Genomic DNA, 13,415 nt, shown 5'->3' on the forward strand with positions numbered 1-13,415 from the left:
CAGTCAGTCTGCCTATTCTGTTCCTCACTCTGTCTCTGGTGAATCCTCTCACACCCGCCCCCCGCCACATCTCTGGCCTGTACCCCAGCTCTTGTATGCATAAATAAATCTTAAAAAAATTTTTTTTAAATCCTTTCCATTCTAAGACTTTATGAGAAATTAGAGTGGTTGAGTACTGTATTTAAATCCAAATTTCCAAGTAGCTGACAGTGTGATCACAATAAATCCTTGCTGCATGTGACATCCCATTAGGCCCTAGTCCATGGTGATAAAACAGGAAGGGAATTTCAACATGTCCTCGGTGCTGAGAACGATCAATCAATACTGGATCTCTATATCTTTGAAGTTTTTCATACGAATTTTGCTTGCACCAATATTTGAGAGTGGGCTGTGGGGGTTAGGGAAGATCAGAGTCTTTCTTTGTTATGTAAAAGCAAATCACCATGTCACATATAACTAAGGAGAAAAAACATCTTTGCCTCACACATACCCATGTGATAGAGAATTAGTCTCACTTCCCCTTTTCCCTTCCCTTAGCTAATCTGCAATAAAAGATGGTAAAATGGCAAAGGAACAAATAACTTTGAAAGGCAAAAGCCCAGGCTGGTGTTTATGGGAGAACTTGGGCATTATTGAGAGGCAAAGGGGATGCTTGTTAGGATGTAGGATGATTAGTAAACCAGGTAGGGCACCCCTGGCCCCTGGACTCTGGCTCATTCTGCTGGGCTCTGAAAAGCAGGAGCTCAGCTTCCTAATTGCTCCCTATGCTGGTTTTATTTGGTGGCTCAGCTGGGTGGAGTGAACTCTAGGAAGAGATGCATTCACTTATAGTTACCTCAGCAGATTGCTAATTTTCACTCTGGAGGCATAAATCACCATAATTACTGTAATCCCCCAAACGGAGTGGCAGCTAATTCTGGCACAGGGGCAGCCACTATTGCTACCAACATATCTGCTGTACCTGAGGTTAAGGGCCTGGAGAGCTGGGAGGGAGTCCACGGGGTTGGCTCAGTAGGACACTCTGGATTTGGAACAGAAGGCATATTGGAAATTCATTCTCCTTCACTTGGGGGAAGAAATAGAATCCCCTGAGGAGCAGTTTCTTTTGAGTTAGTGGCTAGGTGCAGATTAATACAGACCTTTGGCCCTGGGCTAACCAGACAGCTGTTTCCACACGTAGCTTGCCAACAGATTATCAGGTGCTATTTTCTCCGACCTCTTCTTATCAGCTTTTTGATTCGGCTTGATTTTTGTACATCTCTCCTGAGGAAAATCTTAAGGATTATCTCAAACAGAAACCAGAGGTGACAAAAATACCCTGCCTTCAGAGGTGGGGGCTATGTATCACTAGACAAAATAGAAGCCCAAAGTAACTTGTCACTCTGTCACCTATAGTTACAATATCAATTAAAATGTTTTTTTCTTGTCAAAGAAAACCAACCTACATCAAATCTAAGAAATAGCAACTAGATCCACAACCAGGGTCAAGTGATGAATAACTCATAAATAAACATACAAAAATTGCTTCCGATTCCCACAGAAGGTGAGGAGGTAGATAGGGGAGAATAAATTTTCTTAGTAAGTTCGCATTATGAGGGTGTCTGATTTTTTTTTCCCCTGACATTTTAACGACAGCCCTTAAAGTAAGAGGAAAAGGTGGGAACTTGAATGACAGAAAAGAAAAGGCCTGTTGAGGAGGAGCATTTTTGCTTAATACTATAAAACTTTGGAGAATTTAGAGCCCAAAACATCCATTATTATGATAGCAGGTTGATGGCCTGAGAAGAGAGGGAATTTTATTTAGGTCAGGGGCATCTTGCACAAGATTCTGGCTGTGCTCAGGCATTAGAAGATAAGGCAGACAAATAATGGATTGCAGCAGGAGGAACAGCTCTGCAAGATGGCCCTGGCCCTGATCTGCTCCTTCACTCCCCCCACTGCCGTCCAACAGACCTGCTTTGTTTTTTGTCTTCCAATCACCTGCCCTTATATTTAGGCAGCAGAAAGTCCAGTGTTACAAACACAGCTCTGCATCCAGCCACAGTGTGGTACTTAAAAGAGCTTTCTAATTCTTCCTTGATGTTTTCCACTACTTTTCAGACTCTTTTTAAAAAATATTTATTTTATTTATTTATGCATACAAGAGCTGGGGTGTAGGCCAGAGGCAGGGGGTTGGCAAGGGTGTGTGTGAGAGATTCACCAGAGACAGCGTGGGGAACAGAACAGGCAGATTGACTGAAATACACTGCTGAGGGGAGCAGTGGCGAGACAGGAGAGGTCTGCTGCACCATGTGTGTCAGCTCCCTGGCTGGGGATAGAACTCACTGCCTGCAATAGCTTTATAGTGCTGAGACTTAACCTCTTGCACCATCAGGGAGGCCCACTTTTCAGACTCTTAATGATCCTTCCAGAACCTACTATGGTGCCTGGGCACAAAGTCGATGTTCAACACATGCTTGATGAGTTGATTCAAATTTGGAGAAAAATTGGGAGGTAAAGTCAAAGGGGAAAAAATGAGGGCTGTTTCACTAGTTCACTTTCTTTTTTTAAAGCTTTTTATTTTTATATTTTTAAGATTTTTATTTATTTATACAAGAGCTGGGGTACAGGTCAGAGGCGTGGGAGGGTGAGAGAATTCACCAGAGACAGAGCAGAGAGCAGAACAGGCAGATGGACCAAAAACACCGAAGACCCGGCCGAGGGAGCGGTGGGCGAGGCAGGAGAGGTCTGCCACACCGTGTGGGTTTCTCCCTGGCCAGCCAGGACTTGAACCCGCGCTGCAGAGGCTGCAGACAGCTTCACAGTGTGGCTTTCAACCCGCTGAGCCACCAGGGAGGCCCCACTAGTTCACTTTCTCTGTGGCCCTGTTCCTAGCAGCCAGGACTTCCAGTGAAAAGGCTCAGCCCATTTCATCAGATTCTTTAGATCAGCTTCTGCCTCTCTGGTTGGGTTAGGGCCCCAGAGGAGTAGTAAAGGGGCCATTTTTTTCCCTGACGTTTCCCTGCAATAATAACAGTAACAGTTGGGTGGCAGGTACTACTTAGAAGTTGAGGCATTTCCCCTAAGATCTGAGTCTTACTTCAGCAGAAAAAGCCAAGGCTGTCTTGGTCGCAATGACACCATTTGTTTTGGTGATAGGAAGTCCTGTGATTTTTCTCACCAGCGTCCCCGAGAATGCCACCTTTCAGCTATTTCTTTTTAGCTTTTAGCTGCCCTCCCCAATCCAACCTAGTTTGCTAAGAGGCTCAGAACTTTCTTCTCTGCTTCCTGCCTCCCACCAAGCTCAAGTTCTAGCTCTTACCAATCTCTAGGACAGAGCAGACATAATGTGAGAATTGGGGTTGAACTCACATATCAGAATAGAAATAGGTATAAAAGCAGGACCCTTGTTACTACAAGGGGGTGGTAGAAATAATTTCTTTTCCATAATGGGTGGTGCTATGGGGAGGATAGTAACTAAGCGTAGGCTGTTTGTTTTAATATTTTTTGATGAAGGTAAATTATTTATTAGGAACTATCAGTGGCTGTATTACAAGGACCACAATGATTCTTAGGAAGGTCACATAATAATAATGTTCAGGGCCTCCCCGGTGGCGCAGCAGTTGAGCGCTGGGTTGCGAAGCTGCCCACAGCCTCTGCAGTGCCGGTTCGATCCCCGGCTGCTCCCCGGCCACCGGAGGAGGGTCCCACATGGCGCGCAGACCTCTCCTGCCGCCCGCTGCTCCCCTCAGCAGTGTACTTCGGTCCTTCTGCCTGCTCTGCTCCCCGCTCTGGCTCTGGTGAATTCTCTCAGCCTCCTGCGCTTGTGACTGTACCCAGTGCTTGTATAAATAAATAAAATAAAAATAAATAAAAAATATCTTTAAAAAATAATAATAATGTTCAGTTAATTATAGCTGATATTATGTGTGTATGTAATAGTATATGTATATGCCTGTCATATCCAACAGACCACTGGAACACTCTCATTTTATTTTATTTTAAGATTTATTTATGTATGCATACAAGAGCTGGGGTATAGGCCAGAGGTGTGGGGGGTGAGAGGATCCACCAGAGAGAGTGGGAAACAGAACAGGCAGATCGACCGAAGCACACTGCAGAGGGGAGCAGCGGGCGAGACAGGAGAGGTCTGCTGCGCCACGTGGGTTGCTCCCTGGCTGGCTGGGAATTGAACTTGTGCTGCAGTGGCTGCGGATTGCTTCATAGGTTGCGTCTTAACCCTTGCACCGTCAGGGAGGCCCCCACTCTCATTTTAGAAATGCATTTGGTTCAGTGACTTTTATGGCGTGATAGTGTAGAGATGTGCATCTATGTTTGGGCTATCAAGTTATCTGAAGGTCTTCCTGGTGGCCTAGGGGTTAAGTCCCAGCACTATCACCACTATTGCATCCTGAGTTCCATCTCCAGCCAGGGAACAAACCCAAATATGGGGCAGCAGACCTCTCCTGTCTCTCCTGCTGCTCCCCTCAGCAGTGTATTGCAATTAATCTACCTGTTCTTCTCCCCATTCTGTCTCTGGTGAATCTTCTCACCTCCCCGAATCTCTGGCCTACACCCTATGCTATGTTCTTCTATGTTCCCCTCCCAAAAAAAGTTGTCTGTAGCTTATTTTTTCCTTAGCTTCAAAATAATCCCTTGGTGTTACAAGATATATGTGTATTACATTAAAAAGCTGTCACTTCTGAAGCTGTCATTAATGGAATATGTGAATACATTTGAGTAAATTTTGCTGCTAATATTTACCAGTGAGATAATTATTCCCAATAATTCTCAACAGTATCCCAAGCAATTAATAAAGTTCTTACAGTATTTACTGCTACTACTACATGTTATAGTGCTATACTCCTTTTTCCCACAGACATTTTATTTTATTTTATTTTAAATTTAAGATGTATCTATTTATACACACAAGAGCTGGGGTACAGGCCAGAGATGCAGGGGGTGGGGGTGAGAGGATTTACCAGAGACAAAGCGGGGAGCAGAACAGCAGACAGACTGAAATACACTGCTGAGGGGAGCAGTGGGCGAGACAGGAGAGGTCTGCTGTGCCATGTGGGTTGCTCCCTGGCCAGCTGGGGATGGAACTTGTACTGTAGAGGCTGCAGATTGCTTCACAGTGCGGTGCTTAACCCCTTGCACCACCAGGGAGGCCCTCCCACAGACATTTTAAACCAAAACAAACTCCATGTTTGCTCCCCCTTCCCATTAAATATTGGAGGAAAGAAAATATATGTATGAATTTTTTTTTTTAAGCAAAACAGCACAAAGAAAGGAAGCCAAATGGATTAAGCCCTTGATATCCTATCTCCAAGCTGGCAAGTTGAACATGTTGAATCAAGTGCAGAATTTTCCATTCCATTCTTGGGGAAAGGAGGAAGAGAAAGGGCAGGAGCCGGGGGAGCACAGAGTGTACAGTACTGATTCCTTAGGACCCTTCATATGTGAAGCCCTGGGAGGCAGTGAGGGGGACTGCTCTGGGGTTTCCCCATCTGCCATTCTTTAGTCCTTGGGGAGATGTTGGAGGAACGGTGTCCAAAGGTACAGCAGTGTGATGCAGCCTGAAATGAAAAGCAAAAGGGTCTGATTTCTTTCCTTTTGATTGATTGGAGAGGCACTCACTCAGAAGCGCCTGTTACCTTATTCATCACACAGAGCAGTACGGTTGGGAAAATCACCTCAACATAGAGTTGCCACAAAGGAATGAGGACTTGAAGTAGAAGCTGAGAGGCCTGAGTTTATAACCTTGGGTTCACCACACAGCTGATATTTGGGGGAAACAATTCTGAGAAGACTGAGGGTATACACTGAGAAAATCAGGGGTTAAGAAGTGGTTTTCACAAGAAAGGAGTGGTTTTCACAAGAAAGGAGTGGGGTGGGGGGTGCTTTCTGGGGTCTCAGACAGAGAGGGGGGGTGTTTGACAGACGAGATTTACACCTACCATTATCTTGGGGAGTCCACACCTGCCATTTGTAGTGTGTCTCCTAAGTGTTAGGCTCTTTGCATAGTTATCTCATTTAGTCCTCACTACAGCCCAGGTAGAGCTGCATATACAGAGAAACTCAGGCCCCACAGAGTGATTTGCCCAAGGTCACTCAGCTGGGTAATGGAAGCCACAGTTTCCTTATCGGTAAAAGGAGTTAATGACAGAACTAGATTCCACCGTGTAGCAGGTTTGTTACTGAGTCGCTTACGCTGGATGTCGTAATGAGTTACGCAGAGGAAAAGCCCCAGGGACAACCCGATCCACTGTAAAGCAAATTTTGCCTTTTTCAGACTTAGTCGGGTTCCTGCGCCCGGAGCCCCTCGCGCAGGCCGCGGCCGCCCTCTGCCGACAAGGGCGGGATTGCGCCCAGAGCGCAGTTCCCCGGCGGCTAGGGCGCGCGCTGGCCTGTAGAGGGCGCCGCCGGCGTGCAGAGTAGTTCCGCCGTCCCTTCTTTAGGCACTTCCTGTCCCATCTCTATGATCCTTCCGGTCATACGTCATGAGAAGGGCCTGGGGTTTTGAATTTACGGTAAACAAAAGGGACGGACGCTGACCCGGAAGTGAAGCCTGGAGCCGGGCCGGAGTATCTCCGAGGGCCCCCTGCCTGGTGGCGGGGGAAGCCGTGGCGATGGCTGTGGCTGTGGCCTTGGCTGGAGCCGGCATCGGCACGGAGCTAGGCCCCGCCGAAGAACTCGCCAAGCTCGAGTATCTGTCTTTGGTGTCGAAGGTTTGCACGGAGCTGGATAATCACTTGGGGATCAACGACAAGGATCTGGGTGAGCCCGGGGAGGTGTCTGCGGTTGGGGTCGAGGGACGCGGAACGAGAAAGGGGTTGGTGACTGAATGTGTGTCGCGTGTCTGTTTGTCTCTCTGGTCTCTCACAGAGACTTGGGCGGCCGAGAGCCCTCCAGACCCAGCTGTTCTAAATCATTTCCCAGAGCTGTCAGTGAATCCGGAGCGGCCATCACTGCTTGCTTTTTTTTGTTTCGTTTCGTTTTTGTTTTTCACCCTCAGATAACTAATGTCAAACAGCAGGAGCAGCCAGCGACAACAGCTGTGTAATGATAATGATGTTGATAATCATGGTAGGGCATTTATTGGGTTCTCATTATATGCCAGATAAATGCTTTACATACAATATTGATCTTCACACTACACCGTGAAATAGCGTTATGTGTTCTAGATTAAAATCACAAGGCCCTAAGTAATGAAGTAATCCTCTCATCAGGCGTGAGCCTGGTCTGGAATTCAAGTCTCTTTAAGTCACTGTGCCTTTCACTGTGTTCTTAACCTTCCATTCTATACTGTCTCTGAAACACCAGTTATTAGATGTTTTTGGGCAAACTTCATGTGGAGAACCCAAACTGAGGAAATGGAAAAGGCGAGTGTGCTCAAGCTAAGGCGCTGGGCAGGTGGAGTCCCTGTGAAGACAAAAGGATGAATGTGGTTGAGATCAGAGTGGAGAGATTGACCTTTGATAGGTGTTGGTGTACTTCATTTGTTTTAACGGGAAGGAGGACAGAGAATGTGGATGTTAGTACAATGGGTTTAGAGATTGGTGGTAAGAAGATGAGGGAGAGAGTTCCATGTGACTTTGATATTCTAAATGAAGATGAAGTCATCAATTGGAGGGATGGAAGGAAAGGGGACAGACAGGGAAGTTTTATGTATGACCTTGGGTAAAATACTTATTTTCTTTGAAGCTGTTTTTCTCATCCAAGAAGTGGGGATAATAGTATGTACTTCATAAGGTTAGCAAATAGCACCTAGGAAGATGCCCTGTAGTCAGGATATTTTAACTCACTTTTTTCCTGCCTGCCAGGCAAAATGTGTCCTGTATGAATTTTCCTCAGACTCTCCTTCTTTTAAGTGATAGTGAGGTGACATTGTTGTCATTTTGAGATTTGAGCAGTATGTTCTCTCATTTAGCAAATAATTTCTTGAGCTAGGGGATTAGGACTACAGTAGAGAATAAGATTTCTGGGACCTAAGTTTCTTTTTCTTTACAGTAGACCCCTGCTTTACGATACATCTACAGAAGAGATCATAATATGAGCCCAATAATATTTAGGTGTTGGGTAATCCTTTCTAAAATGGCATCATTTGAAAATGTTGACACATAACTAAGTTTATATAAGACTGACTTATACAGTAAATCTGTTACAGGGCAGGGAGAGGGGCACCCCAGAATCCCCAAACCTACCTGTTCTAAATAGGTTCTGCCATCTGCCGCATCAAGACAAAACATATAAAAACTTTAATGGAAAGGAACTTTAATATAATTAGTGTGCAATATAGAAAAGACAAAGAATATAATTTCCAAATAAAGCACCCGAAGTTACCCATCCCCGGTGGGTAAAAGTCCACCCAAATGGGATTCGCCCAGAGCAAGGCCCAAAAACCACAAGTCTAAAGCACCTTCTGGTGGGGTCCCATAGAAAAGGGTCAAAAACAGACATGTCTGGGAGGAAAACAGCAAAATCAAAATCAAGATAAAAGGGCCTCCCCCATGGCGCAGCGGTAGAGTGCTAGGTTGCGAAGCTGCCGGCGGCCTCTGCGGCACTGGTTCGATCCCCGGCTGCTCCCCGGCCACCAGAGGAGGGTCCCACATGGCGCGCAGACCTCTCCTGCCGCCCGCTGCTCCCCTCAGCAGTGTACTTCGGTCCTTCTGCCTGCTCTGCTCCCTGCTCTGGCTCTGGTGAATTCTCTCACCCTCCCGCACTTCTGACTGTACCCAGTGCATGTGTAAACAAAACAAACAAACAAATAAATAAATAAAATCAAGATAAAAGCTGCCATTGTTAACCTCCCCACGGGTCTCTCACCCACATCTGTTTCAACCAGTCCAGGACCAAAAAAGCAAGTGCACCTTCTTCACATGTCTCTCTGCTCCATGTGCCTCCTCCAGGTCTCCTTCTTGCTTTCCATCCTGCTTCTTTTCTTCAGTCTTCTCTCCAGCTTTTTCTTCTCCCTGTTCAGCTCTACCCTCCCTTGGGTGGGGCAGGGAACCTGGAACCTCCCTCTTTTCTGGGGACCACCCTCTTACAAAACTACAAATATTTATTATAAATCATAACATCACACTGTTAAACACAGAATTAGAAAACCAGTGACATTAAAAATACTAGATAATGTGATAGATGGCATTGTTTTATTGAAACTAAATTGCCAGGGTTGGATTTAACAACTAAAAGATAAATATATGCGTCTTTCTACTTGATTCTTTTGATTATGACCTTCATGGATTATCATTTAAATCGGTATTGTTATTTTACCTGTTTTTAACAATGAACTTGTTTTTACTAATCTATTACAACTAATTTATGGACGCCTCAAATGTAATTTTGTATTTCACATCCTGATTAACGATGGCTGCAGTGTGAATGTGCTACTGACTACTTTGGTGTACTGACTCCTTTTGAGTATGGCACATCTAGCCACGTGGTTTAGTTCTTCCACAGAGTGGGGAACAGGCAGACTGACTGAAATACACTGCTGAGGGGAGCAGTGGGCGAGACAGGAGAGGTAATGATGCACCATGTGGGTATCTCCCTGGCTGGCCAGGATTGAACCCGTGCTGCAGAGGCTGCGGACAGCTTCACAGTGCAGCGCTCAACCGCCTGTGCCACCAAGGAGGCCCTCTCCCACCACATTTCTCTAAAGAATATGGGCTCTGAGCTCAGATTGCCTGGGTGCTAGTCCTGGCTCCACCAATTGTTATTGGGTAGGTCAGCATCTCAGACTCTCAGCTTCCTCATCTTTAAAACAGGGCCAATACTGCTACCTACCAGTGTTGAGGATTGTGGTGAGGATCATGGGGATAACCCATGTGAAGCACTTAGTAGGGTGCCTGGCATGTTCACAAAGTCTTTAACATATTTGAAACTGATTTCTTGCTCAAGTCTTCTTCTTTTTTTTTTTTTTTAAGATTTATTTATTTATTTATACAAGCACTGGGTGCAGTCAGAAGTGCGGGAGGGTGACAGAATTCAGCAGAGCCAGAGTGGAGAGCAGAACAGGCAGACTGACGATACACTGCTGAAGGGAGCAGCGGGCAGCAGGAGAGGTCTGCGCGCCATGTGGAACCCTTGCGCGGCGGCCGGGGATCAAACCGGCGCTGCAGAGGCTGCAGGCAGCCTCGCAACCCAGCACTCAACCGCTGCGCCACCGGGGAGGCCCTCAAGTCTTCATTCTTGTTATGATTTCTTTTTCTCATTTGCAGCTGAATTTGTGATCAGTCTTGCTGAGAAAAATACCACCTTTGATACTTTTAAGGCTTCTCTGGTCAAAAATGGTGCAGAGTTTACGGTATGTGTCAAAACACCTGTTTAATTATAATGTCATATTTTGATAGGATTTAATATAGGTATTGATATAGAAAGAAGATAATTTGTCCATACCAGTCAAATAAACCATTAAAGTTCATAATGTTTTCTTGCCATTAAACGATGGTGTGACTCCTTTCAAGGTAAATGAGGCAGGATTTCTATCATTAAGTCTTTATGGGTGTTTACGTTCCTGTTCTGTGAATCAGGGGCTCATACATGAACTAGGTTTTAGAGGGAGTTCTAAACCATGGACAATAAACTGGTTGAAGGGAATTAACTGACTTTACTCCCCCAAGAGCCTAAATATCAGCTTTCTCTGAAGCCACTAGGTTCATGCTACAGCAGTTTGACACACTATGTTTCTATGTTTCATTGTTCTAAATAGTTAAATACAGGTGCATAACCACCCCTCGCTAAAGGACATCCCTTTTTTAAGTGTAATTAAGCTCTGATTCAGGTGCTGACAATTTTTGTTTTGTTTCTCTTCAAAGGATTCTCTTATTAGTAACCTGCTGCGTCTCATACAAACCATGCGGCCCCCAGCAAAACCTTCCACAAGCAAAGGTGAGTGGAGCTGTGAGTTGAGCTGAGGTTCCAGAGTGGTCTAGGTTGTGAACATGCTTTAAATTGCATTTGTTTCCCTCTTAGCAGCTGCTGAGCAAATAAATATTCTAGTAAAAATTTTCAGATAACTTAAGACAAAATTAAAATTATAAGACAAAATAACTAAATGAGTACAAATGCATTCTTCCTGCCAGCACGTACCCCTGTAATTTGTTGAGGGTTTTATAATCAAGGTCATTAGAAAATTAAAGTGCATTTATGGTAATGTGTGTGGGTTATGTGTAGCAAAATGCCGGGTTTTGTTTTGGTTTGATGCAAATCTAATGTGGAAGTTATTTTGTTAACCATTAACAATATTAAATATCCTTTTTTTTTTATTCTTTCATGCTCTTTAATGAAACAAGATCCAGTTATTAAACCCAAAACTGAAAAAGAAAAGCTGAAGGAACTCTTTCCAGTTCTTTGCCAACCAGACAACCCCTCCGTTCGGGTACTGATACCATTTTGAGAATATTTATACTATATGTGCATCTTCCCCAACCCCAGCCCTTTTTTTTGTCTTATTTTTTTCTGACTTTAAGTTTGCCTTCATTGTTGTATTTTTCAAAATGAAAGTGTTTGCTCACTCCCTGAGCAGCCTCTGCCATGAATTGTGTTGGAAATTTCCACCTTCCTCAACTGCTTTTGCATAGGTGGTCAGTGATGTAGGGAGGGGCTGTCAGAATTGTAGAGGCACCTGATGTAGAGATTCTTGAGTGATTTTTTTTTCCCCTCTCCTGACTTTTCTGGGCTCTGCCCTTGTAGACCATGCTGGATGAGGATGATGTGAAAGTTGCCGTGGATGTCCTAAAAGAACTGGAGGCCTTAATGCCCAGTGCAGCAGGCCAGGAGAAGCAGAGAGACACCGAACACCGGTTTGTCCTATTTGTGTGGGTTTTTTGGGGTTTGTCCTGGATGTCCTGCCCTTTGGAAGTTTAGGATACTCTAATAGTTGAATTTTGTGGACCAGCCAAGCAAGTTTACAGCATCTGTACTGGCCATGCATCCTATGCTTGAATCTGTTTTCACTGCTCCCTGTCAAGAGTATTTATGCTGTAAATCATAAGATGTACAGAAGATAGAAAGCTGGGTCAGGAGGCTGAACATGCTTATGGCTTCATCCTTTATTGGCCTGCAGGAATGTCATGGTTACTGAAACGCTATTTCAGTGCCACCCTTAGAGGGCACCTACCATATGCATGGCTCTGTGCTGGGTCCTTGGGGACGCAAAGATGAAAGTGGCCTGGTTTCTTTTTCAAACAGATGTTTGTTGATTTGTTAGAGACAGGACAAAGAAGAAGAAGCGGAGCCGAAGCCGGAGCCGAGATCGAGACCGAGTCAGGGACAGAGATAGAGACAGAGACAGAGACCGCAACAGGGACCACAAGCGGAAACACAGGTCCCGCTCTCGGTCACGTTCCAGGACCCGGGAGAGGAATAAAGGGAAGTCTAGATATCGATCCAGGAGCAGAAGTCAGAGTCCACTCAAAGACAGGAAGGACCGAGACAAGTACGGGGAGAGGAATCTGGACAGATGGCGGGATAAGCATGTGGACCGCCCTCCTCCTGAAGAGCCCGCCATCGGGGACATTTATAATGGCAAAGTTACCAGCATCATGCAGTTTGGATGCTTTGTGCAGCTGGAGGGACTGAGGTAGGGACTGGGGCTCCTCTTTCACACCAGTGATGGGCAAAATTTCTTTTATTATTTGGGGTTTTCACATGGGTATGGTAAATGTGACACTTTAGTCAAATCAGCCTCACCAACTTGTTAGAATTTGATTTTTTGCATTTCTTCCTTTCTCTGCCCTCAGGAAATCTGTCCTTTTGCTATTTCAGACAGATAAGAATTTTTCTTGCCCTGTGGTCTCACCACATTTTTTAGTTTCTCTGGGAGAATAGTAAAACTATTTTATTAATTGACCACTTTCATGACACTTTCCTCTTGAGTTTAAGACCATTTATTTTTATTCCTTTCTCACGAGGGTGAACATTGGTTGGGGAAAAGGTATTTTTTAGGAATGCTCCAAATGTCTTCGACTCTCCCTCAGGAAGCGGTGGGAAGGCTTGGTGCATATCTCCGAGCTCCGGCGAGAAGGCCGTGTGGCCAATGTGGCTGATGTGGTGAGCAAAGGCCAGAGGGTCAAGGTCAAGGTGCTGTCCTTTACTGGGACCAAGACCAGTCTGAGCATGAAGGTGGGTGAGATGCCTAGCCTCCTTCCATATCTGATAGTCAAGGAAACATAAGAGGACAGTGAGTTAGTGTCCTTGTTTTTGTACCTTAGGATGTTGATCAAGAGACTGGAGAAGATCTAAACCCAAATCGACGACGGAATCTTGTTGGGGAGACCAATGAGGAGACCTCGATGCGGAATCCAGACAGACCCACTCACCTTTCCCTTGTCAGTGCCCCTGAAGTAGAGGATGACTCCCTGGAGCGCAAGCGCCTTACCCGCATCTCTGACCCAGAGAAGTGGGAGATCAAACAGGTTGGAGCCATT

The 13,415-nt window shown here is 45.3% G+C and overlaps 1 protein-coding gene across 3 annotated transcripts in view; it reads left to right on the top strand.

The window, feature by feature from the left end:
• Positions 1-6,611: 6,611 nt before the first annotated feature.
• DHX8 (DEAH-box helicase 8) overlaps positions 6,612-13,415 on the top strand; it is a gene marked incomplete at both ends in the record, with an annotated part of 28,851 nt that continues 22,047 nt past the window's right edge. Inside the window, 8 exons of one of the 3 annotated variants that reach the window (XM_084236897.1) lie at positions 6,612-6,759; positions 10,206-10,291; positions 10,803-10,875; positions 11,280-11,365; positions 11,680-11,802; positions 12,210-12,568; positions 12,966-13,110; positions 13,200-13,403. In XM_084236897.1, coding sequence (XP_084093023.1) covers positions 6,612-6,759; positions 10,206-10,291; positions 10,803-10,875; positions 11,280-11,365; positions 11,680-11,802; positions 12,210-12,568; positions 12,966-13,110; positions 13,200-13,403 — 1,224 coding nt within the window. Of the gene's footprint in view, positions 6,760-10,205; positions 10,292-10,802; positions 10,876-11,279; positions 11,366-11,679; positions 11,803-12,196; positions 12,569-12,965; positions 13,111-13,199; positions 13,404-13,415 lie in introns of all 3 variants that reach the window. The other 2 variants (XM_084236896.1, XM_084236898.1) reach the window with 2 other exon arrangements.

Source organism: Talpa europaea (genome assembly GCF_964194135.1).
Source record: "Talpa europaea genome assembly, chromosome: 7".
NCBI lineage: Eukaryota > Metazoa > Chordata > Mammalia > Eulipotyphla > Talpidae > Talpa > Talpa europaea.